Below are 13,222 nucleotides of genomic sequence, written 5' to 3'. Positions count from 1 at the left end.
TATTATATATTATATATATATAATAATAATAATAATATATTATTATATATATATTTTTTTTATAAGGAAAAATGCGTTATGCACCCCCGCCCCGTGGGGACTTGGGCGGGGAGTGTGGGACTCGCACCCACTAAAACCTCTCAATGGCNTCCACCTGACTTAAGGGGAAGCCTGTGGCAGCCTTGCGGCTATGATTTCTCCAGGCCTTCCCGAGTCCTAGACATGTTCCCAGAGGACAACGCCCCCTGTNACCGTTGCCTTTGGGGTCGCGGCAAGAGGAGGGGGCCATAACTCTCCTCAAGCCGCCCCTCCNTGGGGACTTGTGCAATGGCGTGGCAAGTTCCCCAACTTGCCACCCCAAGTCCCCGCCCCCCGTTACCAAAGTCAGGTGGGGATTAATACGCTATACGCGCATCCTCTACCCGCGACCAAGCAGCTCCCTAGTGGAGGCTGGGTCCAGGGGTCATGCCCGAGCCATGACCCCTTTACCCCGTGACCGGGAGTCTGCCCCCAAGCCGAGCCTATTTGCTCNACTTGGAGGACTTGGGTCCCGGCCTTGCTCTGCCTGTTTGTGGCAGGGAGGATGAATCTCCTCCCCTCTGTCGCTTGGGGGAAGGCTCTTCAGTGGAGCCCCCTCCAGAACCCGGCGCCTTCTGCGCCGCACCTTTGGACGACCGGGGCCCAGCAACCTTACGGTCCCTGACCCCGGCCAAACTTCTCCTGAAAAAAAGGGGAGGCACCGCGCCGTCCCCATTCCTCTTTCCCTTATAGTCTCCGATCCCTTACGGGGACCGGAGGATTCCTTTCCCTAGGGCGGAGGCCGCAGTAGCCTCCTCCCCTTCACCCGCGGCAGGCCCCGTCGCCCCTGCGCGCCCGAAGGAGATGGATGGGAGAGATAGATCCTCCCATCCCTCACCTTCCTCAGGCCACAGCCGGGCCATGCCCTCCTCCGAGGAGAGGAGGTAGACCTCCTCTCCATCTTCCTCCCATCCGGAGAAGTCCCGGTCAGACCCGGCACTTCGGACCCGCCGCTTCCTCCTCTTCTTCTTTGGAGAGGGGACAAAGCCCGTCCCTTCCCCACCTTCCTTGCCACCGGGTGGCAGCAAAGGCGCCGGAACCCCGCACTGCGTACCAAATTTCAATAATTCGGCAAAATTTTTGACTTGATCTAAATTTACTATTCCGNCAAAAATTCGGGCAATATTGAATTTATACTTACCTGGAGATCTCCCACGGAAACCGGAACGTCCCTGAAACATAAAAAAGAATATTTAGGCATTTAATGTAAAATTTCAAAATTCTAAATTTCCGGCTTAATTATTCATGAATCTCGCAGGAAATGTTTATCTCAATCAGAATAAACATATCCCACCAAAATTTAAATAATTTGGCAGTTAAATTTTTTACAAAAAATTTGAAGAAAATTGAACGTATCTGTTGAGGGGATATTCCGAGGGACGTGGATAATCATCTCCGGGAGTCCACTTTCTCCAGAATTTCTTGTTTTTTTGCGTAATGCGCATGCGTCGCAAGGAGGAGGGGGAAGGCGAGGTTTCCTTACAAAGCCGAGCGNTCTCCCACAGAAGTATGACTCGAGCTACGCTAGCGAGAATACGACGCTCCGTGCGGTTGCAATATAACGAGTTCATCTCGGCTCATTCTGTGTACAGTTGTTTTGGCTGTAAATAAAGACACGATAAGTGAGTCCTTGCTAACAGTCGTGGGGTAAACTNAGTTAATACTTACCTGAAGTTCCAGCGTCGATTCCTTTTCCAAGTCCAGGGCGTCCAAGGTGGCATCAATCCCGTGGCATCTAGTGGCTCCTGAAAGGCGGTGAGTCTGAAACAGAGAAAATACTCGTTAGTAATCCTTCCTGCTTGGCGGTCAAAGTAGGTGGCGACCGATTGACAGCCGGAAATCCCCGAATGTCCGGTCACAACCTAACNCCCTCATTGCCCCGAAATACTTCCGACACCCTCTTAACGAGGGCGTCGGCCTTCTCTGCTCCCCCAGGACCGGGTACCTGGATACTCCCTCCATTGGCCACCCTCTTAATCTGAAGGTCGGAAGTCCCGATCTCCTTCAGTTCGACGGCGGCCGCCGCCTTCTTTAGCGTTTCGGCATAACTGCCGCTCTCCCCCACGGTTAAGAGGACGGCAGCCCCGCTTAGTAGCCTGCCGAGCTTGGCCCTCTCCGCCTTTCCGGAGCGCTGGCTNGCGCCCACGGAAGCCGCGGGAGAGCGACGTCCCTGTTCAGGGGGGGGAGGTTCCTTCCCTCTCCTCCACGCTTTGCGCGCTACCACCGTCGCCCAGGTGGACGGAGCGGGTTCGACAGGTGCGTCCGAGAACCGAGGGGCGAGCTCTTTCCTGATCAGAGAGAGGATTTGCTCCTCCATTTCCTCCCCAATCCTATCCGCCAATAAGCGGACACACCTCTCCTCCGGGAGGTCCAGAGGGGCGTCATCTTTTAGGGGCGCAACAGCCCCTCCCTTTGTCTAGACCCCCGGGAGTCCGTCCTCAGCCACGTGGCAGGCCCCCGGGGCAACGCCGCGGTCGACCACTGCGGGACCAGCGCAGGCTCACCAACCTGCGTCCCGCAGTCCGCCGTCTCCTTCCTCGACGCGCCTACCAGGGAGAATCTTTTCTTGTAGGCCGCGTCGAGCATCTCACGCGTCTTTTCGTAACGGGAGGTCGTTATTTTGGCCTCCTCCTTGCTCAGTCGGGGCTTCTCTTCAATGGTCCTGACGCGCTCCTCCAAATGCGCGTCAGGCCCGCCCAGCTCCTGCTTCACCGCCTGTCCCGGGTGGAAGGCGAGGACAACAATGCTCTCCGCAATTCTTTTCATTGTGGCCGCCACATCCCTGAGGATCTGACATACCACTTATAGAGGTTCTTGAACGTGGAGGCCACCTTCAACACCGCCTTCGCGGCTGTGTGGGTCCTTTGGACCATCTCAGCCGCGGANGAAACCGGCCCCGGAAGGCTGGAGAACCGTAGCTCCACGGTGTCAGTCCAACACCGGTCCTCCAGCTCTAGCACCGCCTCTGCCCGCTTCGCAGCGAGGAGCCGTTCCTCGGCTATATTATTATATATTATTATTATTATTATTATTATATATTATATATTTTATATATATAATAATAATTATAATAATTATTATATATATATATATATATTATTTACCGTCTTACAGAAAATGTAAGTTTGAAAATGATAGTCAGAATTGTTAATACGTTTCTCTGGATTTTTCTCTTTTGAGAAAAAAATCCGGAGCAATCTGTTTTCGATGATTCGGTGCTTCTGAATTGCATCGCATTGTCTATAGTATCACGTGAGATAGAAATANAATNATATAAAAAATGTATTTGTATAATATAATAATGTATTTAATATACATATTGTGAATAAACAATTACTGCCACCAAGTGTGTACAAATGTAATTATAAAAAATATTGTACTACAAAATGTTTAAATACATATAATATTATGATAATTCTGAAATAGCTACAGTAACAATGCTCGCTGAACTTTTAATATGACAATTACTTCAATAATAGTAGTATTAATTTATTTACTTTAATTACATTATATACAGTTTTTTCAACAATAAAAAAAAATACTATCCATCTCGCGTCAACGCTTCAATCGATTCTTTTAGCGAGGCTCCAGTATTATACCTATATAACCATTTCGATGCAATATTGCTAATTGATTATATGAAGTTTTCACAAATATATCACATAAATATATCACCTTAGGTGTTTATATATTGTTTTGATAAAATGTGAAATTAGTGTATTTTTTTTATCAGTAAACTTATAACCCGGTAAAAACTTTTTCATATATATTTATACACAAATTAAAATTATTATATCTAANTATGCAAATTTATATGTGTGTGTGTGCCAAATATGTCCATACAATTCTATACATGAAAAATTTTTTACCGGGAAGTTTTACTTGTACATTTGCTACAATGGTTTATTTTATACTACTTTACATGATGATATATAATATTCTAGAATATGTTACAAGTGACATTATATACAGGGTGTCTGACAACGAATTATAAAGCCGACGTGTGTAGATAGATCGGGTCATTCTGAACAGAAAAGTTATATACTATTTTGCAAAATTCGCAATATTTATTGAGATATGAATTAATAAATGTGAACCAATGAAGGCGCGGAGAGCGATGATCGGACTCTATAGGCGTGCACGATTATCAGATGAAAAGAAAAATGGCTTCTATCATGTAATGTCTTAGTAACGAGAGGCGGAGTAAACAAACAAGCGCGGAACGACTCAGTTTCTTGCGATCGGGCGCTATTCGGCGGTACGCAGCGAGCAGCGGCAAGTGAGGAGTAGAGCTGATAATTGTGCACGCCTATAGAGTCCGATCATCGCTCCCCGCGCCTTTATTGATTCACATTTATTAATTCATATCTCAATAAATATTGCGAATTTTGCAAAATAGTATATAACTTTTTTGTTCAGAATAACTCGATCTACCTACACACGTCGGCTTTATAGTTCGTTGTCAGACACCCTGTATATATGTATATACAGGGTGTCCGGAAAATCGCGACGAATATTTTGGGACGTGATTTAGGACTCTAAAAGAAGAAAAAAAAGCTATATAAACATAGGTCCGGAAATAAGTCGTTTCCGAGTTATATAGCCACTTTTATGTAAAAAAAATGTATTTTATATTCCGCGTGGCATCCCTTTTTAAATTTTTTATTAAATTCCTAATTTTTTTATTTTAAAAATTTATTATTTTTTTTAATTAATAATTGTTTTTTATTTTTTGATATTCGTAAATACATTATTTTGTAAATCAAGGATAAGCATGAATAGGTATTTAAATCGAATTAAATAAAGTGTTCACAAAATGACCACCTTCAGCACAAATGCAGGCCCTTATTCTTCTATCAAAGGAAATTCGAACTCTATGACAAACATTTAGATCCGTCCTTATTTCTCGGAACCACGAATTATTCTTTGTCTTAAGTCAGCAATATTATTGGGCGCATTTTTATAAACAATTGCTTGAACCCGAGCTCGAAGGCCTGCCCCACTACGCGCTACCGGGCATTCGTGCTGAAAGTGGTCATTTTTAACACCTTATTTAATTCGATTTAAATACCTATTCATGTTTATCCTTGATTTAAAAAATAATGTATTTACAAATATCGAAAAATAAAAAAAAATTATTAATTTAAAAAAATAATAAAATTTGAAAATAAAAAAATTAGGAATTTAATAAAAAATTTAAAAAGGAATGCCACGCGGAATATAAAATACATTTTTTTTTTACATAAAAGTGGCTATAACTCGGAAACGACTTATTTCCGGACCTATGTTTATATAGCTTTTTTCCTTCTTTTGGGGTCCCAAATTACGTCTTAAAATATTCGTCGCGATTTTCCGGACACTCTGTATAGGTACTTATATAATGTAATAAAACAATAAGTATACATGTATGTTTTCGAATAATCGGCAATCTTTGTGCAAATTAACTGTAAGTAAGTAAATACAATATAAGAAGAAAGAAAGAAAAAGAAAGTAAATAAGAAAGTAAAGACTGTAAGAAAGTAAATACAATATATAGACAATATGTAATATTACTTTTATATATAAAATATAACATGTTTATTTGACATGTAATAATATTGCAGTATTACATTATAAAAAACTTATCTTTTTAAAACAAGGTAAAAAGTGCGCCAAGTACACGCACAACACATATTACTTTAAATTGAAATTCTAAACTCAAACACGTGCTATCTTATTAGTTTAAAAACTTAATAAATAGATCTCGTATATTCGGACAACACAACATCGAACTAAAGTTGATCTTTATTAGTAGTTTTTAAGTTTCTATTAGTATTATTGTATTATACACAACAAAAATATGTAGTTTTGTGTAGAATTCTTTGATTAAATCTCGTACAATTTCAGTCTGTGCAGCATGACATCAAAATCTATATTGTTCGAAATAAAACCCAAAGAGACTGCGATTGATTCGGTATTAATACAAGAATCACAAAACCAACAATACAAATGGAACATTAAGTGGAAAAACGTCTTTGTTTTTCTGTACATTCATTTCACTTGTATTTATGTTTTCGTACATATTGCAAGACTAAACAAGTGGACAGTTCTCTGGTGTAAGTACCTTTTTCACTTCTTTGTTTGTAATAACATTATGAAAGATATCAGTTTTCTAAGAAAATTATAATATTTGCGCAAAGAGTTTGTCATTTTGACAATGTGTCTGCAAATGCGAGTCGTCGCAATTTACGTATTTTGATACAATGAAAATACGACTTAAATACACTATTACGTTCAGAAAAATACACAATTACGTTCAGAAAAAAAGTTGCATATTGACTGAGATATTATTACTTATGGTAAGACTATTTTACAAAAAACACAAGAAATAATCTTCTTAATCGGTGTGCGATAGTTTATTTCGTTGGCTACATTTCCGGGATCGGTACTACCGCAGGCGCTCATAGATTATGGTGTCATCGTGCGTACAAAGCGAAATGGCCGCTGCGATTGATCCTGCTAATTTTACAAACTGTTAGCTTTCAAGTAAGTTTTGCATTATTCACGTGTTCACTTATTTGTATTATTATTTATTTTCTTTTCTTTCGTGATAACTCTCGTGTCTCGTTAATTCTCTCCTGTCTTAACTACAGTTGACTCATAAAAGCTTTTTGCGTAATGAATCACATTAATTATTCTCGATTTGACTGATTTATTTATTTTTTAGGGTACCATTTATCACTGGTCCAGGGATCACAGATTGCATCACAAATTCACCGACACCGACGCGGATCCGTACAACGCGCGCAGAGGAGTCTTTTTTTCACATATGGGTTGGCTTATGATACAAAAGCATCCGGACGTCAAAACAAATGGCGCACTTATTGATTGGAGTGATCTCAAACGCGATCCTTTTGTGGCTTTTCAGATTAAGTATGAGACTTATACATATAACCCACATGTCAATGTATCTTATAGTGCCCGAGTTTTTATCTTTGTTTACAGATACTATTCTTCTCTAATATTTGTGTTTGGTATCGTCGTGCCAACGATGGTGCCCTGGCTGGCGTGGAATGAATCTCTGTGGTACTCATGGGCCGGAAATGTTACTAGATTTTGCCTCAGTCTTCATTGTACTTGGTTAGTGAACTCGGCGGCTCACATTTGGGGAATGAGACCATATGACAAGTAACGTATCCGTAATAGTTTTTCCTCTTTTTGCGCGTACATAAGTTAGCGCAACCTCCTTAGCGCCAGTAAAAATAATCGGCGAGTTTAGTATATGAAAATTAATTCTAATTCTAATGTATCAACTAATGTAGTGCATATATGTCATCTTTGTTGCGCAGATTTATTTCTCCTACTGAAAACACGATTGTCGCACTTCTGGCTGGCGGCGAAGGCTGGCACAATTATCACCACATCTTTCCTTGGGATTACAAAGCAGCGGAGCTTGGAAATTACTCGCTGAATATTACCACAGCTTTTATTGACTTCTTCGCTCTTCTAGGGTGGGCTTACGACTTGAAAACTGCATCTCCCGACATAGTGAAAAAACGTGTCCTCCGAAATAGCAAAGAAACTAAGTAATAGCAGAAATAGCAACTTATATTGAATAACCTTTTCGCTCCGGAGATTTTTCCTTTAAAATTGACCTCGCATTTTAGCTGAAAAAGTTAATAATAACCTGTTACCCCCCCCTTCAAAGTTAATTTTGAAGGTCAAAGAAGTAACCAGGATTTTTTTCAATTTTTTTTCTAAATTTAGTGCATTAAATTGACCTTATAAACATCTATTACGTTCGCTTTTCTTGCTGGTCCATATATGGACCAGTCCCGGAGCGAAAAGGATAAGATAGTAGATATATGAGTTCAGAAGTTTATCTTGATATATGTATATGTGTGTATATGCAACTAAATATTATGGTATATGTATAAATGGTATAGGTATAAATAAAACAATAAATCTGAACTTTTATAGTATGGGATAAACAACTCTTACATGATGTGTACATTTTTTGAGAATTCTCGTTTACTTTAAAATAACATTGAAAACTATGGTGTTCACATAGTGGAAGTAAACTATTTCTAGATGTGAAGTGTATAATAAACCAATGAAGAATTTATGTTTCAAACTCACACAGAACAAAACACTCCAATGGACATCTATTAGACATCCATGATAGAAATTGGAATCATCTAATGGACGTCCACGTTAGCTCTTATGGATATCTATTAGATATCTAGAGTTCACTTTTTAAATATCCATAAGAAGTCTAATGGATATTTCGTATTCCAGATGTTTCGTGGTAATCCATAGATATGCAGTAGACATTTTATAGAAATTCTTGAAATGATTATTGGATGTTAGTTTTATAAATAAATAATAAAAATTAAAGGTTTTTAAATAATATACATATAATTTGCGTTGTTTAGATATAATTTATTTTATTTAAATTATTAATATATATAAAAGTAAATATCACATACAATAATGTTATAAGTGTGTTTGATGTGTATGTATATATAACAATATATATACAGGGTGATTCAAAACAATCCGTTATCCTTGAAAATACATATTCCTGACTAAATTCTAAGACTACTTTTTATTTGGAAAAATTTTGTCTGAAGCTTACTTTTTGAGTTATTAATAAAACTAGGTGACTTACCACGAGTCGGATACAAGAGGTAGGCAGGGGCGGCGCAACTCACCGTTAGACGCGAGCGATTACGTGCGGTGCCTGACGCGATCAGCTGATCGCTACACACTGTTTCTTTCTCTGTCTCTCTTTGTCTCTCTCTCTTTCTTTCTTTCTTTTTCTCACTTATTTATTTGTTTATTTGTAATTTGTATCACTTAATCCGTGCATTACATAAATCACTGTCAATCACTATCACTCACTATTGCTCACTTAATCTTTCAATGAGCGATACTTCTTGAAAAAAGCATGTAATGAGACACATGTTTTTTCCAAGGATTATCAGTCGTCACATAATTATTTCACGATAGATCACTTATTTCACTGATTGTACTTGTACACACAGCGGAAGCTGATTTTCTTCCAGTCTCGCACCGGCAACCGACGAATCGCTTTCGTTGTGTGTGTACAGCACGTATGTATGCCAGTTTTAAGCTCGTTCTACATTAAGCGTAACTTTCGACTGCCTTTACATGCGGCGTAACTTGCGTAAGCGTAACTTGCGTTAGCCAATCATATCGTTTCAGCTATCATACGCAAATACGACTGGATTGAAACGATTGGATTGGCTAACGCAAGTTACGTCGCATGTAAAGGCAGCCTAAGACGCAAGTCTCGTGGAATTGACAAATCACGTTAGTCTATTGGCTGGTTTGACTACTGCGATTAGTTGAATGTGAACATTTGATTGATTATTGTCTCAGAATTTTGAACGCGCGCAATTTGCGCTTCTAATTGTTTTTTCAGAACAATATTATTGCAAAACCTAAGATAAGATGTTTTACGTAATAAAATATTTTATTGTCCTGAAAAGGGCAGATTTATTATTGTTAAACGGCATTATCATAAATGTTCGAAGTCAAGGCCACCGTTCATTGCGATGCAAGCTCTCATGCGTCTCAGTAGATTTATCGGAATCTTCTTCATAATATCGTCTTCAATAGCCCAAATGGCATTGTGGAGTTTGTCATTTAATTCTTCCACGTCTTCGGGAAGCTTTTTATAAATGATTTCTTTGCAATAGCCCCACAAAAAAAAGTCTAATGGATTTAGATCCGGTGATCTTGCGGGCCAACGTATCGGGCCATATCGGCCTATCCAACGTCCACAAAATTATTGATTCAAATAATCGGTGACGATTCTTGCGCTGTGTGGACCAGCACCATCTTGCTGAAATATAATTTTGTTTCTCTCCGACAATGCGATTTCTTCTAAACATTCCGGCATATTGTCTGTCAAGAATTCTATGTACAATGCGCTATTTANAATGTCGGGAAGGATAATTGGACCTAGTAATTTTGTGCCCATTATCCCAGCCCAGACATTTAATTTCCAACGTGTTTGAAATTTGCTGANTCGAGTAACTCGAGGATTTTCATCGTACCACACATGCATATTGTGTGAATTAAAAACTCCTTCTCGTGTAAACAGCGATTCATCGCTAAATATTACACGAGAAAGGAATTCTGGATCTTCATCTACTCTTCTTAGAAAGTTTTGGCAAAATATTTTTCTTTGAAGATAGTCTTCTTGTCGCAGATGTTGCACGCTAGTATAATGANAAGCGTGCAATTTTTCTTCTTTTACAGTTCTCTGAACGGTAAAATAAGATAATCCGTGTTCTCGAGCAATAGCCCGAATACTTGTTTCAGGTTCTTGCTCGACAGCACGAAGGATTGTCTCTGTATTCCGCAAATTTCTAGCATGACGATGTCTACCAGTGTTTTGTTTTTTCGGTAAGACGCTGCTAGTTTCATACAATCGTTGAGCTGCTGCAAGTATTACAGAAGCTGAGGGATGTCTCAATCGGTAAGGATACAACTCAGCGTATCGTCGAGCAGCGACGGAAACTTGACCATGACACTCTCCGAGTGCCATGATCATATCGTAATATTCTTCGTTTGTGTATGCTGCCATATTGTAATAATCTTTGTTTCCTATATTGCTTCCTATGTTGTCTGACGCTTCGAAGTGTCGAACAATTATTGATTAAAGTATCGACCGCTTCATCGTATTTATACGATCTCTGCGGGGGGTCGAATTTCTCACTACTCACGAGCCGGCCACTCGTGAGGTTCAAATGATTCGATTGGCCGGAATGTTATCTATGCTAGAATTATTTAATTATCTTTCAAGAAAGAATTAGATTTTTCATTATTTTCAATTTTATATAATTTNTTTTATATTACAAGTAAAAATTCATTTTTGGTTAAATAATTATTAAATTTTATTGCAATTAAACTCATAGTAATTATATTTACGGCGGGAAGAATTGTCTCTTATCCTCGTACCACAAATATTGATCCAAATAGACATTCGGCTTAAATTTATAAGTTTGTTTATAAAACTGAAAAGTTTCAATATATAAGATATATCTATATTTTTTCAAAGTATTAATATATATAAGTATTAATCTGTTATATATATAAGTCTGTTATATATATAAGTATTAATATAACAGACGAGCAAGTTTTTGTGAAGCAGAAAGATTCGTGATATTTAAACTTCACTGAGCATAAGAAATCTCGCAACCGTTACATAAAAGTAGTCTTCTATTTATGTACATAATACATAAAGATATTTTGGGTAATCTTTTTTTATTATATTCGTTGATNTTTTGTGAAATGCTATATATGTTACGTTAACTAATAAATATTATATATAATAACGTATAAGTATATTTATAAACATTATAAATCTCTCTCTAGCTAGAATTAAATAATTAAACAAAACTTATAATAAAACAAAACTTACAACGATAGATAAAACTAGAATTTAAATAATAAACCCANGACCTCCATGAATAAACACCCTGGGTTTCGGAGAACCGTTATGATGCATGGCAACTCGATNTTTCAAAGCCTTATAAAGTTCTTGTAACTTCCGTTTTTTCTCGACTTCTTTCTTTCATCTACGACGCTATGCATCCTCTCTTTGCACCATCAATTCTACGCAATGTTNTAAAGTTGCTAAAACTCCTTCACTGGTGGCTTTAAATGTTATCGCTTCTTCCTTGAAATCCACTGATTGTTCAGCTGGATTAAACGATGTCTCAACTTTCTTTTCTAAAATTTATTTTAAATAGAACATTGATGAAACATTAATCTACATTATATTAAAATCATGTACCATTTAACAAGGAAGATATGTAAAAATTAAGAATTATTACCTTTCTTGAAAATATTCTTAGCATTTTCTGCACAGTTATCAAAATACTTTTGCAAGGTATCAATCTGCTTTATCAGAATGTCTCTGAATATTTCCATTTTGGCTAATTTTTCTTTCAGTCCTCGAATACCATGCTTGAAACTACCAGTGCTTGTTGTCGATTGTGTTGGACACAAGTGAAATGGCACTACCATGTCATTTGAGACTATTTTCACTTCCATGACCAGATTTAGACTTTTTGAGAAATTTGTGTAAACAGAAACTCTATTAGTCTTTACTTAAATGCAAACCAACATCTTAATTTCTAAATAATATTTTAAGGCTCGTGAAAATGTCATACAAGAATATAAGGCCGATACGAGCCATTTTTTGAATTGAAAATTCAATTCGTAAATTCATGCGGGATGCGGCATTTGCATCTCACATATGAAAGACCCCGAATACCCCCCTAACTAATTTTTAAAATATTGCGAAAAAAACTCCTCGGCCAGGAGTCGAACCTGGAATCTCCGGCTTACCGTGCCATCGCCTTCTCTGTTAGGCCACCGAGGCACTTGGAGTTAGGTTAAAAACTTACTTGTAAAAATTTACAAGTAATACTTGTTATAGATGTATACATATATGTATGCACGTTCAAGTTCCTGCTCAACATCCTGGGAATGGCTCGTATCGGTCTTATATTCTTGTATGATCTTAATTTCTATTTTACATACTCGAGTTTTTAAGTAATAAAATAAAAAAAATTTTGTAAGCAAATTAAAACAACACAGGCTCTTTTACCAACACACAAACACACACATATTATTTCAAAATAATTTTGTGCACTAGTTTAAATAATTACCTTATAAGACTTCAAAACATCTACCCATTGTTGCTTTTCTTCTGGACTGCTTGCTCTTAAATACCAGACTAAACAGTCATTAACAGATACATCAAATCTGCATTCATCAAATTGATGTGCCTAAGAAAGTAAATTACTTGACTTAACACATACTCATTATCTTAACTGCTCAATCATAATGTGTTCAAATTATCAGATATACAATGCAGAATTGTCATACACAACTCTTTTACCTTAATATTAGCTTTGTTACAAACTACCCAGGCAACCAGCTGACGTTATAATGACGTTAATATAAAGTCAGTTTTTGACCAGTTCGACGTTAGTTTATGACGTGATATTAACGTAATGACGACGCGAGTTTGTCTCGTCAAAAATGACGTCATGTTAATGACGTTTACTTACGTCATTAATCTGACGTAACGTGATTAACGTGAAAAAAACTAATGGCACAT

General features: G+C 38.0%; 1 protein-coding gene and 1 long non-coding RNA gene across 3 annotated transcripts; one reads left to right on the top strand and one right to left on the bottom strand.

The window, feature by feature from the left end:
- Window positions 1–5,931: 5,931 nt before the first annotated feature.
- Window positions 5,932–7,751, top strand: LOC109862434 (acyl-CoA Delta(11) desaturase-like). Of its 2 annotated transcripts, none has more exons than XM_020442489.1 (5): window positions 5,932–6,173; window positions 6,473–6,603; window positions 6,785–6,990; window positions 7,036–7,245; window positions 7,407–7,751. In XM_020442489.1, exons 1-5 carry the CDS (start codon window positions 5,975–5,977, stop codon window positions 7,645–7,647), a joined length of 987 nt encoding a protein of 328 aa, XP_020298078.1. In that variant the 5' UTR covers window positions 5,932–5,974; the 3' UTR covers window positions 7,648–7,751. The 2 variants fall into 2 exon arrangements, with proteins under 2 accessions (XP_020298078.1, XP_020298079.1); XM_020442490.1 differs by having other exon boundaries at window positions 5,933–6,173; window positions 7,063–7,245.
- Window positions 7,752–11,481: 3,730 nt separating this feature from the next.
- On the bottom strand, window positions 11,482–13,024 carry LOC109862435. Its single transcript, XR_002251140.1, has 4 exons — window positions 13,001–13,024; window positions 12,768–12,887; window positions 11,928–12,160; window positions 11,482–11,823 (listed from the first exon to the last, which is right to left on the bottom strand). It is a non-coding gene; the product is annotated as an uncharacterized LOC109862435 (long non-coding RNA).
- Between the last annotated feature and the right edge of the window lie 198 nt (window positions 13,025–13,222).

This window comes from Pseudomyrmex gracilis, unplaced genomic scaffold, assembly GCF_002006095.1.
Source record: "Pseudomyrmex gracilis isolate BER0280 unplaced genomic scaffold, ASM200609v1 scaffold_1793, whole genome shotgun sequence".
Classification (NCBI taxonomy): Eukaryota; Metazoa; Arthropoda; class Insecta; order Hymenoptera; family Formicidae; genus Pseudomyrmex; species Pseudomyrmex gracilis.
The sequence above is the reverse complement of the archived record's forward strand: the minus strand, read 5'-3'. Positions and strand labels throughout refer to the sequence as shown.

Excerpts from the sequence above, each read along its gene's own strand:
- LOC109862434 (XM_020442489.1), top strand. The coding sequence starts at position 5,975 with ATGACATCAAAATCTATATTGTTCGAAATAAAACCCAAAGAGACTGCG. Across the intron at positions 6,174-6,472 it reads CAAGTGGACAGTTCTCTGGT|TTTATTTCGTTGGCTACATT; the intron begins GTAAGTACCTTT and ends GGTGTGCGATAG. Across the intron at positions 6,991-7,035 it reads TTTGTGGCTTTTCAGATTAA|TGCCCGAGTTTTTATCTTTG; the intron begins GTATGAGACTTA and ends TGTATCTTATAG.